Raw genomic sequence first — 17,561 nt, forward strand, 5'->3', positions numbered from 1 at the left:
CTTCAAAATAGTAGTTTATTTTAGATCCATGTGGTTATGTGGAATTTTTCTTATTCTGATGTTATTCTGCACTGACCCATGTGTTTGTTTTTTTTTGCATCCCTGGATAGCTTTTGTTTCTGTTCTTAATTAAGTTCTGTTCTTATTAAGTCCAATTAACATAGCACGGAGTAAGTTACTATATGCGCTCAGTATGTTCAACATTAAAGGAGTGGAACTGTTATCTTTTGGTAAGCTTTACAGATAGTTACACCAAGTCTTCATGCAACGGGGAGAATAAACTCCCTGTACATGGAAAGACGTAACCCCAACGCGTTGTGGGAAGTGGTGGTATGATGCTGTCATTGCCTGTTTTAATAAAACCAGCAATCCTTTCTTGGGATCATTGCATTGGATCTCCTCTCGCCTGTGGTGTTTCAGCTGTCAGAGGGGAAACGGTGAACTTGGTGTCCAGGCTTAGAAGCCGAAGTTTCTTTAAATAAAAAGAACGCTTTTATGTGGATGAGGCCAGTAGGAATAAGTACGATGTTCCTTGAGTTTCTGTGGGATGTCGGGTATCAGTGTAATACGAATCACCAATGCTTGTGTGTCTTTCAGAAGAAGGTCCATGGGGGTATTTACCGATTTTGTTCTGGAGGAGTATGGAAGTGAGGGGAATCCCATCCTTAAATTAAGAAGAACAAAGTGTGCTCGCTGGCTGCTGGAGGTCAGTGAGACAGGGAATGGTCATCTCAAGCTGAATGGGGAATTCAGGATGTGTTTTTTAATTCCCTTCCTGTGGTAAAACCAAGGGAATCGTCTCCCAAGGACTTAAACGCCTTGTTCAGTTCAGCAGACTTGGGGTTTTACACCCTGGGCTGGAGAATATTATGTTTATGGCCTAGGAAATCGGTTTGTCTCGCGTTGCATTTCACATTTCTGACACAAGCAGTTTGCTATTTCAGCCAGTTTTGCAACCCCAGCACCTCTCTGGACCTGTTTTGTTTCCACTTGGAGGTTTTGGGTTGAAAGAGGCAGTTGCAGTTTAATTCTTGAATTCATCCTTCCCCCACCAAGGTGGCCTGGCAGGCAGGCTGTGTTAGGGAATGGCGTTGGCAGGCGGGCAGGCCGGTGCCGGCAGGTGTCGCTGCGGGCCTGGCCTGCGGGGCATCCCCGCCGCCCCCCTACGCCCTCCCACCCGGGGGCTGCACCGAGCAGCCTTCCTCGGCCCTGCTGAGGACCGCCGCCCACGGGGAAGCGCGGAATTTTGTCCAACGCAGCAGCTGATGCCTGGGCACGGCCAAACCTGCCTGCTGCCGTTCCTCCACCCGCCAGACGGATGGGAGACCGGTCTTCCATTTGCATTTGACGTGGATAAACAGAATTCCTCGGTGTCCTTTCAGCTGAGTAGCCCCGACTTCTAAATTCACATCCGCAAGAGGAGCTTCATCAGCATCTCAAGGAGCTGCGGAAAGGATAGGCAGGTATTTGCAGGGGTGGTAACTACAGGTGTAGTTCCCTCACTACACACAAACCCAGCACTCGCGGATCTGTGATAGGGTGCCCTGAAAACATAAATCATGGCTAAATCGTTCCAGCGCATTTAAAGTGCTCTCCTGTTCGCCCACGCGTGGGATCCGGCAGTGATGAACAGCGTTTTGCAGCTCAGCGTTAGCGAAACCTGCTTTATATGATGAGCAGGGGCTGAAATTAGCAAATGATCCAGTAGGTGAGGAGTTGGGTGGCAGCAAAGCCCTTGATGTGTCTGACGCTCTGATCTATCAGGAAGCCTTGGAAAACTGTGAGTTAAAAAGGAGGGGGAGAAGGAGATGTTGAGGCTCTGCAAATCATATCTCACAGGACAAATGGACCCTGGGTGAATGGGAAATAGTGTTTGCTGAGTGTGTTTTGTTAGGGAACCGGACTGGGGGGCACCTGGGAGGTCGCCTCAACATAAGGAAGCGTTGGCGTAAGCGTGTTGGCTGGGAGCGTTGCGTAGCAGCGGCAGTCCCCTCGGGTGCCTCCGGCCCATGCCCCTGCGGCCCTGTGCATCGTTTGGGTCAGGGGAGCCTTCAGCTCTGTGAACATGCTCAAGCTGGGCTGCAGTACAGCAGGGAGAGCGTGGGCCAAAAGCGGACGGGCCAGTTGAATATGTGTTTTGGCGACAACTCTTACCCGAGTAATTTCCCCTCACTGCAGTCGCCCTCCTTGCTTCAGTTGCGCTGACGTGGCCGTGGGCCTACGGGCCTTTTTGTGTGGTGGCGGGCTGCTTGTTAAACCGGACGGGTTCCCTGACGGGGCAGACGGTGTGGCCCTAACAAATCTGACAGGCGAAGCAGCGTTCCATAAGGCAGGGAATAAACGCTGGGTGGTGGAGGGGAACTGGAATATTTTAGCAGAGCAGTAGCACCAAGCACTTTATTGATCAACTGTCCCTTCGGCGGCCTAGGAGTAGAGGTGATCTTTCTAGTCCGGGTCCAGAGGATAATGCAGTTGGCAGTACCCTGCCTGTATCTTCCCTGTTCCAGGCATTAATGCAGCTTTGGATTTCAGAAGTGTTTCTGGTTGTAAATGCACCAAAACTGTGAACATCTTTCTGGAGGAAAGCTTCATGCTCCCACGCAAACACTTCCCCCAACCAGGAAGTGGCGAGGCTGAGCGCGTTCTTCTGAAGCGCTGTTTAGAAGGCATTCGTTTCAAACCCCTCGGAGATCCAGAGCACTGCCTCCTGCATTTCGGAGTTACTGACTGAAAAACATCTAATTGGCGAAAACATTGGCACACACCTGGGGGAGGGCTTTTCCTCACCTCATGCCGATCCATCTATATGCTGGAAAGCGGTAGAAGTACACATAATACCTCAAAAAATAACAGGGAACAGGGCAGAATACTCAAATGTGGTAAGAAATGGCTTCTGGCTGGCAAGTTCAGCATTGGAGCGTGCTGTTTCCCTTTGTGCTGCTTTCGAATAACCCTCTGGTGTACTGATTTGTCAGTGCCAAAAAGCAACACCCTGGAGCAGCTGACACTGCCCAGCAGGAGCATACATCCATAGCTAAACCTGAATCATTGGGGCTTTTCCTGACTTCTTTCTGCAACACAGAGGAGCAGAAACTTCCTTCTGCTAAGGGAAAACTGGTATTTTCAACCCTGTCCAGAAGAGAAATCTTTAGAGAAATCAAATATCACAAAAGAGTGTTTTGGATGATTTCCAGCGTCGGATCTCCCTGCAGCGTGAGAGGTATGGAAGAATTCACGTTCGCGAGCGGGCTCTGAGATTAGGACCGATTACCTGTTTTCTGAACTGACCTACAGAGAAACAACTTGTGGAAGTTTGGGAAGACCATCGCTGGCGGACGCAGCAACAGCCCCCAGCCTTCAACCAAAAGGCTCCTTTCCCATTTTCCTCGCCTGCGCAGTCCTCCGCAACGTGGACAAGCGCACCAGTTACTAAAAAGTCACTGCAGCGGCTGGAGCGTGCAGGAATGTCATCCTTCGGTTTTCTGAGTCCAACAGCTCTGGCACTTGTGGCTGCAGGTGGCACTGAACTGACGGTGGAGGGCCGTGTCCAGCTTCTGCGGCGCTGATGGAACCCTCGGCCCTACGACCAATCTGCCCGGTGGTGCGCACCCGTACAGAGCTGCTGCAGCACGGGGATACAGGGTCACGTTTATGTCATTCTGCCTATTCTGGAAACAGCCAGAATTCATCGTTTTGATCCACCTGAAATTCATTCTTACCCAAGAGGTTGCTTTCTGGAGAACATTGGCATTCTAAAGGTTTGTTTGGAGCGATGTCTACTGCCAGGAAGGCGCTATTTTTAAATCTTAAAGGATCCTCGAAAACGCTGAAGCGGAGATGTTAAAGCCTGCACCCAGGTTGGTTGACACAGCCACCTCAGCTGGCTTTACTTTCCCTTACAGCCCAGCAATTAGGGTGGCTGTGCAGATTAACATACCTCATGGCACCTGATGGTAAGGAGGTGACAACAGCTCTGACCTCCTCCAGCTCCCGAGGAGAGGCCGGGCCCCCCTGCTTCCCAGCACACTGCAAGAGGCTGGGCAGGGGATGGCTGATCCATAGTCTGGACTTGGACCCAACGGGTCTAAATGCTGGTGGCCAGAACGTGTGTCCTGCTTCTCCCCGCTGTGTTTGCCCCGCGTCTCTAACCAGGCACAAGGAATCGGGGATTTGCACAAAACGTGGAGTGCAAAAAGGAGCAAGAAGCCCTTGTGAAACCTGGCTGGGATGTACAGAAGAGCAGGGTTCATAAGGAGCCAGCCAGCTTCGGAAACACCTGCTGGAAATAATACACCTCTCGGCGACAGCATGATGTCTGGTGGTTATAGGGGGTACCTGTGTGATGTTGTATCCAGCGTGCGGTAACAGGCCGAGGCTTCCTGAGGCTCACGGAGCTACCAACCGCTGGGCTGGAAGTTGGCAGTCGCCTGAGAAGCAGTGATCGTGAGCTGACGGCATTAAAAAAACTTTTAAAGGGGATACAGGTACTTGGACTTTCAAAGGGGCAGATTTATCATCACTGAGAAAACGAGGAGGAGAAATGCAGACAAAAACACCCCACAATTAAACATTAGGATTGCCTTTCAAACAAAATTACTAAATAGCTTTTAAAAAAACCCAAAGTCCTAATTTCAGCAATTCTCATATAGGAAACCGAGAGCTGTGGGCTGATGACATGACTTTCCAGTGCCAGATAACTTATTCTTTCCTACCATGGTTAAAAACTGTTGCTTGGCCGCTCCGTACCTGCTGGTGTAGCTGTAGGAAACCCCAGCACCCACGCAGCTCTGGACTGCCCTTGTACCCCCGGAGTGCAGGCCGGAAGGCAGCAGTTGTGGATAGATTTTATTTGGAAACGTGCTGATGCTGTGCAGGCTGCTGTCCCGCACCTGCTACAGGAATGGACGGGGAAGTTCAGATCCTGGCTGCAAATCCAGCACTTTGCACAGGAGCCGATTTCACGTGAAATTAATGGCATGAACTAGGAGATGTTGAGACTGTTAGGAGGCTCCTCTCAAAGTATCAGAGTCTGGTGGGATCTCTGCCTCCCCCCTTCTGTTTGCCCTGGGTTCCCCTTTCCCAGACTCCAGCTGTTCCCAGCCAAAGCTGGAGCAGCTCCCCTGGTTATCACCTCTGGTGGGATGTGGATTGGGCAGCTGACTTTCCACTTCCACTGGCAATTAGAAGGCTGCCCCGAAAGGCGAAGTGTCAGACACTCTTGGTAGGAGTTTGTGAAATTCAAAGGGGGGCAAAAAAAGGAGAGGGAGAGGAAATAAGGTCTCACCGACCGGGTAAAGCTGTGACTTCTTGTAGATTTTGAAAGAAAATGGGGGAGCAGCCTTGGTTCAAATGAAACAGTGGAAGGATCGGACAGGGCAATGTAAGTCAGCTAGCAGTGGCCTTCAATATGGCTTAAAACTTTGTTTATCTCTCCTAAAATGTAGTGATAAAGGAGAGAGAAGGTGCTGCTGGCCTGCCTGAGCCCCTCTCATAAGAAAAAAACTTCTGTGAGACCAATATTTCCCCGTGTCCCACTCCAGTAAATATTGCAGGACCTCCCAGGTCACCTTGTGGGCAGTGCCATGAAGGCAGGTCGGAGCTCATGCTTGCCCTAACGCAGGCACCCTGCCACTGCCAGCGCTTACACAGGAGCTTAACTTTAAGTGTGGGACTAACAGGGCTGTTGAAGCCTTTAACTGGAGCAGCACACACCTCCTCCTTGAGAACCACGCTCTGCGCTCAGTACCGCAGGAGGATGCCTGACGTTTTGCCTTAAAACACCCCTACATTTTTTTGGAATCGTGCCTGCTTGTATGTGTCTCATTACGCCGCTGCGCTGCTTGTCCTTGGTTTGGTTTTTTAACAGCACAGCGTAAACGTTAATGCCAGGTAGGCAAGATGTTCTGCCTTTCCTCGGAGGCTGCGGTGCCACTCAGACAGAAAGGATAACATGACAGCTTGACATCCTTCACGTGCATTACAGGTTGTGCAGATACAAAAGCAGTGAGGTAGCGCGCAGAAGGTATCACAGCCAATGCAGCCTGGATTGAAGATGACAGCCTGGGCTATAATTTCCCACAGCACGGGCTGGTGTCTGAAGAAGCCCCAGGTGTGGCAGTACTTCTTCATCCACAGCCTTCTGCTGAGGGGTTTGTGCTGCAGAGACCTCTGGAGCCTTCTCCACATCAGCCCGACCTCTGAGCCACCTGCAGTTTCACTGCAAAGCCAGCTGGGGTTTGGGGAGCAGTGTCCTGTCTCCCCAAAGGCTGTCCTGTCTCCCCAAAAGTGGGAAGTTTCAACCTAAACGTGCTTCGAAAACTAGCCACAGCATCCATCATACTGAGACAACAGCACAACTGGTTAATTAAGAAGGTAATTTTTTACCCATTTCAGCAGATGATGGTGGTGCTGTGCATGAAGTGGGTGTAGGGAGGGTCTGGTCAAAGCTGGGAGTCCCCAGGAGGCCCCACGTGCAGCTGCTGGGAAGGGATGGGGGTACAGGCTGTGGGCACGAAGAGCTGGGGATGCAAGACACCAGACGTGGGTGTTGGTGATGCCCAGCCTGGCATGTAGCCACCCAGGCTATCTATGCTTATCGCTTTCTGTACATCACCTCTTCCCCAGGCCTCCACTCTGCGCATATGGTCCTGGATGGGACTCGAGGGCTGGGAATGCAGAGGGGCGGTGAGACGGAGGAGGGACATGCCGTGACATCTGTGCAGCTGCCCTAGCAATAAATAAATATCCATGCTGGGGACAAGGCTCGATTGCTCACAGATCTGTGGCCTGTCCCTGTGCTGCGGTACCCACAGTTGTCCCCATGGTAACACCCGGTCTCCTTGGCCGCTGCCTCCCCCTCCCCATCTCCCCCCAGCTGTCACACACATCCACACAGACCCACCGCTCACTTTTATGTACCTGTGTCCACAGGACACTAGTGCAAATGGAGCCAGACGCAAAGCAAGGGAGCCAGGCACGGCGCAGGATCCTGGCGGAGGGGAAAAGGAGAGGGCTCGGCCCTTGTCCACCCCACTGGTCCCAGCCCTGCATCCCTGCTGTGATGCTCTGCTCCCTGCTCCCCGCCTCCTGCAGCAGCCCGGGTGATTGCACTGGTTGGGATGTCTCCCAGGCCTGAGGGATGATGTCTATAGACTCCAAGTGCTGGAGGCAAGCCAGGGTTAATGCTCTTCATTCTCAGGCAGGAACCAGTTCAAACACTTTCTGTCCCTGGATGGGCTTTGTTTTCCGAGGTGATTGCTGAGCTCATGGCTTTCAGGCTATGCTCTGCCCTGAGCAGGGTGGAGAGGAACTGGGGCTGAATGTCAATGCCATTAAGAGAGATGCTAAGAGTCATGAGAAGGAAATGGCCAGAGACTGATCTGGCTCATCCAATTCCGGTTCCAGTAAGCCATGGTGTTGTAGCCCAGCACCGGTGAGTCTGTCGTTCTGCCTTTTCTTCCTACCCCTAAAGTTCCTCCTTGGCCACAGGCGTTTACACAAGTGAAAGGTGCCAGCCTACCCATGGGCCAACGTGATGGCAGGGATGCCCGGGTGACCTCAGACCTGCGGTCCTGCAGGGCAGCAGGGACACTTGGCATCTCAGCCTTCCTGATGAATGACCCAAAGCCACTGCAGAGTCTAACAGGTCCCTCTTTTCAACTAGTCCATGGCCCACGGGCACCCTGTCTAGCCAAACTCATTTCAGAGTCCTCCCACCAGCAGCGGGTTCAGTCAAGCCTCATGGACCACATCCCACAGAAGTGGACAGCAGTGGCCACTTCATCCCCAGAGCCACTGGTGTCTCAGCAGGTTATGAACCGAGGAGAGGAGTCTAACAGGAAGTGTGGAAATCATTCTCATTGGTGACACGCTGGCCAACAGCTCAGAACAGTTCAAAAAGGATTAAACCACATTATAGAATCATGGAATGGTTTGGGTTGGAAGGGACTTTAAAGACCATCCAGTTCCAACCCCCCTGCCATGGGCAGGGACATATTCCACTAGACCAGGTTGCTCAAAGCCTCATCCAGCCTGGCCTTGAACACTTCCAGTGATGGGGCATCCACAGCTTCTCTGGGCAACCTGTCCCAGTGCCTCACCACCCTCTCCAGGAAGAACTGCTTCCTGATAGCCAATCTAACTCTCCCCACTTTCAGTTTAAACCCATTACCCCTTGTCCTGCCACTGCAGGCCCTTGTAAAAAGCCCCTCTCCAGCATTCCTGTAACCCTCCTTGCTTTTCTCCAAGGGATGTGTTGGTGAGATGCCCATAAGGAAGGATGAGGGTTAAAACGCTTCCCCTGCGAAAGGAGGAGGTGGGAGGCAGCTCACGTCTTTCCCCATCGAAGCTCCAGTTGATTGCCTGCGGGTTCTGGTGCGGCTCTGCAGCAGCTCACAGGGAGAGCATCATCTCTTGCCTGTCACGTGTTTCTAGATTTCCTCTTTAAGAAAGTCTTGGACTAAACTCCACAGCAGCTCCAAGAGAAGCTCTGGCAGTGTGGGCTCTGCTCCACCTGCCCGTTAGCCCAGTCCCGGTCCCTGACTGGGTAGATAAGCTTTACCAGGAGCAGGAGGCTGACACAGGTAACTGGGAAGGGCTGGTACTGTGTGTATGCTTACAGGAGCTGGGCACTGGGCACGTTCAGAAATAGGACAGGTTTTTTCCCTCTACTTTTAGACCTAAGAATAAATATAAGCAAACACATGGCTACTTTAGTAATTTTATTTTATTGTTTGCTTGAGTTTGAAAGCACACAGAACACAGAAAATAGCCCTAAATCGAAACACACAACCAAAACAATAAGGTTCTGATTCTACAATCTGTTACTCATGTGAACAAATCTAAGTCCTAATATTTCCATTGACTCCAGGACTCTATATTCTGCCTAAAACTCTGCAAAGCCCATGGTGCAGGGGCCAAAAATGCAGGGGCCAAAAATTATACTTTGAGTTCCAGATAATATTTTATGTATGTGTATATATATATACAATACATATGCACATGTATATGTTCCTTGGAGCTCTAGACAATGTTTTAGGTACATATATGTATGTGTGTAGACAATATATACCCAATATGTATGCAGACAACACATACATATATTCATATACTATATATATGTACATGCGTGTGTGTGTATACAATATATACATATAAGTGCTTCTGCTCTCCAATTCAACGTAAACGTGACTTGGACAGACCAGGACCAAAACCAGGAGCCTAAGAACAAACAGCTGAACCCACGCATCACTCCTTCAGCTGGTGATGATCACGCCTCCTTTGCCTGTAGCGGTTTGAAATGAATGGGATGCAGCTCCACCAATTCAATGAAATTTGTGTAGCATCAAGGGGTCCCCGAGAAGCGCTCGGCTCCATAGGTACCCCCCACATAGGTATACGTCAGGATGGATGCTCCTCTGAGCCCATCTGTACGGACAGTGCCTTTAAGTGCACCCTCTCTGCAGGGTAGCGGGCCGTGTGGGAGAGCCGCAGCCCCGGCTGCTTGCAGGTGGGCATCTGGGGGTCCCCCCCTAGGATTTATCGCTGTCCCTGGGGCTGGGGACCGGGGTGGCTCTGGGCAGGGCTGCAGGGAATGGGAAGGACTGGGTGACATCCCCGGCTGGCCGCCAGCATCTCACACCAGCGCCATGCCGTCCGTGACGCAGCTGCACCTCTCGACAATCATGTTGGGAAACTCGGCCGCTTCGATCTCGGTGCGGTTGCCCCTCTTGACGAGGTACATCATGGGGAGAGGGGAGCTCTCCGTCACGGCGCAGGCGCGCTCCCTGTAGCCCAAGTGCCGCAGCGGGCTGGGGGGCTGCCGGCAGCCCCCCGTGCACCGGTACGCCTGGTACCCTGCCGGCTCGATGATCCAGTACTGCGTCCAGGTGAGCTCGCGGAAGTTGACGTAGTGTTTCTGCCGGCAGCAGGTGGACTTCCCTGTCACCGCCTCCTCCTTGCAGTCCCCAGGGCCCCTGCGTGCCAAGGGAGAAACAAGAACTGATGCCGTCACTGGAGATCAGGAAGGTGGGAGAAATAGTCCCCCCTGTTAACAGCACGGGTAGGCCCTGAGATGTGAAAATTGGGCCATGCTTGGGTTTCTTTTGAATATTCAGACAACAAATATGGGAAGAGGAAAGGTGTGATTCAGCAGCAATTTTCTAACTCTTGTTCACAGCGGTTTACTTGGGAGGGCAAGAGCTGTGCGCTCTGGGCTGGCACTCGCAGTGCAATAATTCAGGGGCAAAATTACACTGGGGACAGCACAGATTTAGGTTTCATACGTACCCATAGTCTTCCAAGTTGAGGGTGTAAAGCACGAGTTCAGGTTTGCCCAGGGCTTTATCCTTAGGGTCCTGGGAGGTGAAACGCACAGCTTTGGCCATTTCCGAAGCGTGGCTGCCAATCCTTTCTCCTTCAATCCAGACCTCCAGGAACATGGGCTCCCGCCTCTTGTTTCGCAGCCAGTAATGCACAGCCTGCGTCACATCAAAGTTCTTCCAGCCCGACTCGCGTATAGGAACCAGCCTGCGTGACAAGGACTTGGCAGTAGAGAAAAGCCCATCTGATAAAGCCCAGGCTCGCAGCGCTGCTTTTGCAGCGGAATAACTTGCTTCCTGTGGATTGCCACGTGCCTTGATTACACGATAATTTTTTGCTGAGCTCTCTGGGCAAGCACCCACGGCAATTAACTCACACGTCTTAAAGAAGCGTGCAGATCTAGCTGACACTGAAGGGCTAAATAAAACCCTTTGTGCATGCTCGTGTTGAGGTATTCATTCATGCTCGCACAGAAACGCGGCGGTGCAGGGTTGTATGCAGCCTCGGTATCGGTGACGACAGCCTGGTAAACACTGCTGCGCCCACCTGCTCCTGTCCCAGCTGCTTTAGGGACATAAGCTTCTTCTACCCACCCAGAAAATCGGTTTGATGTCTAATTCTGCCTTCAAGGGTTGTAAAACTTCCACAGAGCTCAAGGCTACAGAATCAGATGCTTTTTTGCATAATTTAGTTATTTAAGACAGCTGATGAAATGGCCAGTGTGAGGTAGAGAGTGAGAGAGGAGTGAAGCAGGAGGAGTGTTTTAGAGGGGAAGACCTAGCAGTATACAGTATTGTTTAACATCTAGCTTATTTCAATAAACCATCATATATTGCAGTCTTAACCTAATATCTGCCCTTACCAACTCATTCTGGGTATAGAGGCTATAGGGCCCGATTCTACAGATGTAACCCCATCACACTGACCAGAGGCACAAACATATGACACCCGGAGGGCCCATACCCCAGTAGAGTCCTGCCTGCAGCAGAGGTCCCTTTCGTACCTGGAGTCTATCAGGGAGGTCCTGTTGGTGCCGTCGTGCTGCCGTTGCACCCAGTACACGCTGACTCTGGCGTTGGAGACGGGCCTGTGAGGCTGCCTGGCAGGCAGGTTTGCCCTGTCCAGAGGCTTTTTGAAGAGTTTCAGTTCAGCTACTGTCACTTCACTGTTTTTTGGTATTCTGCCCTCCATGTCAAAGATGAGGTTCTGGCGTGTGGCGATGTCAGAGTAGAGGACTTCTCCTGCCACGCCTGTGAACATTGGGAACAAAAAAGACAGCCTGTCATTGCCATCCAGGTGAGCAGAGCCTCCACACTTTATCATCACAACAAGCTCTTTCCACTAAACACACTTTTTCTCACACATACTTGAATCAATGCCTTGCAAATGCCCCAATTCTTCCTCTGCGTCTGAGTCTCTGCAACCCAGAGGAAAGAAACCTCCTATATAAGTTGACCCCAAATGGGGCAAACCCCGCAAGGTGCAGGGGCAGGCAAGCAGGAAACTGCACCGCTCGCAGCAACAAAGTGTTTTCATTCGCTGCCCAGGGATGCTGCGTACGTCTCATGAACATGAAACAAGCTCTGAGCATCCTTGCACAGACACCATTGTGTCCGCACAGCTGAATTCCTCCTTGGTGTTTTTCCCAGAGAAACAAGAAAATAAAAAGAGGGAGGAGAGGGAAACATCCTTAAAGAAGTGTGATTCCCATTAGAGGACTTGCTGCAGTTTTGACCCCAAACCTGCCAGGTCTGCACTTCCTACTGACGTTTTTAACATCGTTTTTCCACCTGCCCAAAACGTTGCCTGGGTACCAAGGCTTTTCTCTTCTTCCAAGCTCCACCAGCAGCCTGCCCTTTGCAAGGACGGCGGGACTCCCTCTCCGGGTGCAAGGAGTTACAAGTGCGTGTCAATCGTTAAGATGCTGTTACACACACCTCTTCTACCCAGCTCGGGTTTGGAGCCAGACCCAAACCTCGTTCCCCCTGTGGGTTTGCCGCTGCCCGTGCTGCGGCCGGCCGGGTGAGCGTGGGCAGCTTCCCCTGCCAGCATTCCCGACAGCGACGGCAGAGACGTTACCTGCGGTGCCAGGGATCCCCCTGAGGATGCCGGCCAGGCTCGGCAGAGCTCGGCGCTTCACCCTGTGGCGCTTCAGCATGGAGATGTATTTGTTCTTTATGTGGTCTGGGATAACCAGATCCACCAAGTCTCTTTTATGAAGTTTAGGGACCTCAGAGAGCCCCAGCTGCTTCAGCAACACCTCCTTGAACCCTTCCTGGGTAACCGCTCGGACCGTGATGGCCAGGCAGAGCACGCAGAGCACCCGGGTGAACCTCCCATCCATCCTCCTCCTCCGTTGGTGAAGCAGCCGCCTGCCCGGCAGAGGTGAAGGGGTGATCTCCCCGGGGCTGCTCTCGGCAGGGATGCGGGGGCAAGCTGCCTGTGCGGGACAGAGGTCCCCTGCGCCGGGGTTTTATAGCCAGCCTCGTCCCACTGGCACAACAAATTCCACAAGTGGGGACGAAGCAGAGGACTTAAAAGGATCACTCCCTGTCGGTAGACACATGCCAGTTTAACACCTTCATCTACTGCAAAGTTAATACAACAAGGTTTAGGGGGGCTTCCAGATTCCTTCACGGGGAAGGAGTTTCCATTCTTTTTCAATTCCCTGTAAACTTTTGCCCAGAAAACCCTTCAGTGTAGGTCGGGGGGGACACACATCTGCAGAGTACTTTGCTTTATGTACCGCACCATACGACTCTTCAAGGAGGCGTCAATCTTTACCACAGGGGACTCGCTACCTAAAACAGCCAATATCAGTCAGGAGAATAATGCTTTAGCTGGAAGTCCATCTTTAAGGCAAGCTTTAAAAAATCATTTAAAATCTTTTTTTTGGGGGGTAGGTGCCGCTTTTATCTCTGGATATTTGTATCAAGTGTACGAATCAGGGCAGTGAATCACGGCAGTTGAATGGTTTATGGCCTTTTATGCTGCTTCTGAATCACAGAAGATGGAAGATGTACAGGCCTGACATTTTAGAAAAATGTCCCATCATTCTTCATGGATTCCTGTGGGTTTCATAACACTTGTGCTTAAAAGAAGAAGGATTTATATAAAAGCAGATCACCTTTCAGTGAGCATGAGAAAACACTGCTTTTCCACAACATGGGTGAAGAATGCTGGTATTCTGAATGCTATTCACAACCACCATAGAGCTGTCTCTGGAGAGCGAAGCCGAGCTGGAGGCTGGGGGTGGTGGTGGGGGTGTTGGCTGTTGGCCTTGAAGCCAACCTTTAAACTTGGAGCTCACAACCTTTGCTTCCCGGGCCTTTGCTGGCATAAGCTGCAGATGCCCCTTTTCGGAACCACTCCCAGGGGAAGCGAATTGAAAAAAAATAAAATGTGATTGATACAAGTGGGACGGAGCACGGCACTTGGGACAGATTCTCACCCTTTCCAGGAGTAACATGCCTGAGCACACATACAAATGTCTTCAGCATCAGAAGTTCTTTGGATTTTATATGTCTCTGTAAAGGAGTTAAAACTGGTCTGGTTTCATCCAGTGTCCAGGTGGAATGGTGTGACCTGAGAAGAGTCTGGCTGGAGGATGCGATGTCATGAAGTTGTACAAAAACACCCTGCTGTGGTTTGTCCCTCATTAGAACAAGTGTCAGCCGAGGCAGCCTGTTTTGTACGCAGAGGGAGGCAACAAAGCCTCCGGAAAGAGCCTAACTAAACCTTTCTGCTACTGCTCATTTTGTCTCTATAACCTTTTAAGAAACTTGTCTCCTTAAACATGATAAAGCCTCTACTAGATGCTAATGGGGCACCTTATTTAGTTGAATTGAGTTTTAAGGCTAAAATGGAATCACAGACTACAAACTCACAGTTCATGCATGGCCCAAGGCAGTATATTCTTTAATCTTACCCTTTGTGTGGCATGTTTCTCTGGATAAATCAATGTTTTCTGTTATATTCATTCCCAAGACACAACTAGCCCTGAAAAATATCCACTTCATTTGACCACCTCAACTCCAACTCACGTCAAAAACTCCTGCTCTGATGAATAAGAGGAGGGAAGGGGTTTTTTTTCCTGAAATCTTTGTGACCCTCTCAGTCCCTTAGGAAGGCTCCATTCGCCCGGCTGTTCCCTCCAGATTGCCTACCCAGCTAAACGGCACATTGCTGATTCTCATGGGGTGGGACATATGGAGTCACACGATGAACCGCTTCCGAGAGTGGGTCGCAGAGTGCACCTGAGCAGTGACTGGGGGCTGACGAAGCTTCCTTCAGGTGCGCTCTGTAAGTGTTGGCTAGCTCAGCTGTGGCAGTGAATTTGTTATGTTTATATAGTGAGAGTCGCCTGGATTAAACTGCAGTTCACAGATTTGTGATGGTCACTCTCTCATGTCAGAAGACCTGATCCTGTAAGCCTTTATCCATCCAATTAGCCTTCGCTCTGCAGAGTGCTCCTACTGTATAGTCAGGGCACTTCAAAAAACCATGATAACATGAAATGAAAATGCCTGATGGCTCCAGCAGCACCCACCTTTCCTGGATCCGGATGTGCTTTCTCCTGAGGCTGATGTCTAATCTACCAGGACTCTTCACTGTCCAATGTGTATTGGCAAGTGATTTATGGGCTTCACACGTGAAATAAAATTATTGACCAAACACAGTTGAAGCTCAGCTAAGAAGAAAACAGAGGATGTGTATTGTAGGCTTTTCACAGGGGAGTGATTATCTGGTCCAATTGGAGGATTTGCCATTCCTCCTTTGTCATGCAAACAAAGAAGAAGTCAGGAATTTTATAATAGCTCTTTCTGTGTAATGTGTATTAGAACCTGCATGGCACATTCAAAATGTCAAACAGAGGATTTAAAGAGGCTGCAAGGGATGAAGTATGAGCTACTCACAGTTTTAATAAAAGCCAGTACTTAGTAAAGAGAGAAACTCTGTATTTAAGCTTTTAATGTAGTTACGAACGCTCCTCTAAGATATTTCCTGGGCATATCTATGCAATGATTTTTGGTAAATAAACCCAGTGGGTTCAAAGAGAAAGTGTGAAAGGCTTAGCCTAATTAGGTAGCTATTATCCTGGGAAACAAGAACGTTTCAAATGTATTTGCAGTATGTCAGTGAGGATCTGAATATTTAATTTTTCAGGATTTGAATTTCCATAGCCATAATCGTTTTGAATTCCACTTTGGCCCATATTAGAATGGGATTTGCTTGAGTGACGTGAAAGGCAACAACTTTTGTGTGCTTCAAGAAATGCCTTGGTTTGTGCAATAGGCTTATCGTACAGAGATGGGAGCACATCTCTGTGTAGAGTTTGGTCTCATTTTCCCCAAAATCAGGGTCTTTGAATCTAAGGGCATGGAAGTAAAAATAGTAGTGGTTAAGATGCAAGTGTAAATTTGCCAGGTTAAGAAAAATTCAAGTGGAAGTTCTGTTTCATATTCTTTTTCAGCAGACCGAGTTTCACACAGCTAACAAAACACCGCAGAATAGATCACGTGAAGTGCTGGGTTAGAGGTTTCCCGAGTGGAAGTGAACTGCAGGCATAAAGGCATGCCCTTCTCCTGCTGCCTCGTCAACACACCCCAACAGCCACCAGCCTGTGCTTCAGACTTAGTATTCCCATGAGGTTACACACCTTTAAGGTGGATTTCACAGGCATCTTTGGCTTCCTTCTTGACTGGCACAGTGTGTGCTGGTAGTGGGATCCCTGTTCCTCCACAGGGACCGACCCTGTGCCAAACAACTCCAGACAGTGAGCGTGGAGCTCACCAAGCTCACCGCTGGAAAGCCACCCCACTGCCAGCAGACACCAGCTTGATTTTACTCAGTCTGGGTTCATGCCTAATTCCTAAATAGTGACCAAGGCAAAAAAGCATTTCCATTTACCACCTCTCAAGCTGTGCAGCACGGGAGTGGGGTGCCACCAACAGCATCCACTGGGCTCGTGGCTTAGCCTGACCTCGGTGCAAGCACTGCGCGGGACGCAACATGGAGCAACACTCGCCATCGTGCCAGAGAGGCAGCCCTGTGCGTCAACGCTGCCTGTAAGCAAGGAGGGAAGGGCAATGAGTGCTTCTGCCCGCCCTGCGCGGCTCCAGGGACGATGCAAAAGGGCTGGTGGTAATTCCTCACTAAGACTGTTGTTCCACAGAAGCAGGACCCTTGAGAAATTGACAAAATTCCTCTGGTACAAAGAACATGAGGATGAGGCTTTGAGCAACCTGGTCTAGTGGAAGGTATCCCTGCCCATGGCAGGGGGTTGGAACTAGATGGTCTGTAAGGTCCCTTCGAACCCAAACCACTCCGTGATTCTATGATTCTGTGAACAAGTAAGCAGGCCACGGGGTTATTATCGCATTTGTTTGCCATTTCAGCTCCAAACACCACCAGCCACTGGCCTGGTCTAGAAATGCTCTGATCTCTACTAGTTCCTTGCAAATGGCATATGCCTGCTGAAAGATACTGGGAAACTATCTTGCCAGGGCGGCGGCTTTCCATCCTCCTCTACCTCTAGAGACAGCTGCTCTTTCATTAGGGCATGAATAGCTTGCTCAGTGTACAGAGCCAGAATAACAGCACCCAGGACTTCTGCAGGGCCAGCATAGCTCCCTAGAATTTGCATGTGTGCTCCCCACAGCCTCAGCCTGCTCTGCAGGAATCTGGCATGGAAAAGTTCCATAAGATATGGCCTGAGAACACAAGACATCCAGCTTTTATCTGGCTCCCAGGGCCAGAGTGAAAACAGCAGAACCCCTCGGTACAGAGCTGATCTGCACTAAATCCTTTCTGCTGGTGATCTGTTCCAAAAATCTGGCCGTGCTATTTTTTTGTGCCCAAAGGCTTTGTGCTCGATCGGGTATCACCTGACTTTCCTGCCCCTACAAATGCATTTCTGTGCAACACCCCACAGTGAGCATACAATCATAAAATGGACTTTACATCCGTATTGTGAACTCTGGCTAATACAACTCGGGGAAATATATCCTCATGTGCCATGTCTGAGCCGAGCTGTGTTTTATTCTGACCTGACAGCATACAGATCTCCTACCAAAGACGCTGCAGCCCTCAGTCCCTAATGTTAACTCTGCCTGCTAGAGCGGGAGCCAGTTTCAGCAGCAAGTTTTGTGGTGCAAACAATCGTCTGCTTGAGCTACACAGAAATGATCCAATTCATTTTATCTAGGCAAGGACATGAGCCTGCTTCTCCTCATCGCTAG

The 17,561-nt window shown here is 50.4% G+C and overlaps 1 protein-coding gene across 1 annotated transcript; it reads right to left on the bottom strand.

Moving 5' to 3' along the window:
* Positions 1-9,634: 9,634 nt before the first annotated feature.
* On the bottom strand, positions 9,635-12,664 carry LOC104502978 (left-right determination factor 2-like). Its single transcript, XM_010156799.1, has 4 exons — positions 12,400-12,664; positions 11,324-11,570; positions 10,288-10,527; positions 9,635-9,974 (listed from the first exon to the last, which is right to left on the bottom strand). Exons 1-4 carry the CDS (start codon positions 12,662-12,664, stop codon positions 9,635-9,637), a joined length of 1,092 nt encoding a protein of 363 aa, XP_010155101.1.
* Between the last annotated feature and the right edge of the window lie 4,897 nt (positions 12,665-17,561).

The sequence above is a fragment of the Eurypyga helias genome, unplaced genomic scaffold (genome assembly GCF_000690775.1).
Source record: "Eurypyga helias isolate BGI_N326 unplaced genomic scaffold, ASM69077v1 scaffold34988, whole genome shotgun sequence".
In the NCBI taxonomy this organism is placed as follows: Eukaryota; Metazoa; Chordata; class Aves; order Eurypygiformes; family Eurypygidae; genus Eurypyga; species Eurypyga helias.

Bases quoted from the DNA above. Each gene is read 5' to 3' on its own strand.
- LOC104502978 (XM_010156799.1), bottom strand. From the start codon at position 12,664: ATGGATGGGAGGTTCACCCGGGTGCTCTGCGTGCTCTGCCTGGCCATC. The intron at 10,528-11,323 runs GTACGAAAGGGA...CTTGTCACGCAG, and splicing joins ACCTCCCTGATAGACTCCAG to GCTGGTTCCTATACGCGAGT. The intron at 9,975-10,287 runs GTACGTATGAAA...CTTGGCACGCAG, and splicing joins CTCAACTTGGAAGACTATGG to GGGCCCTGGGGACTGCAAGG.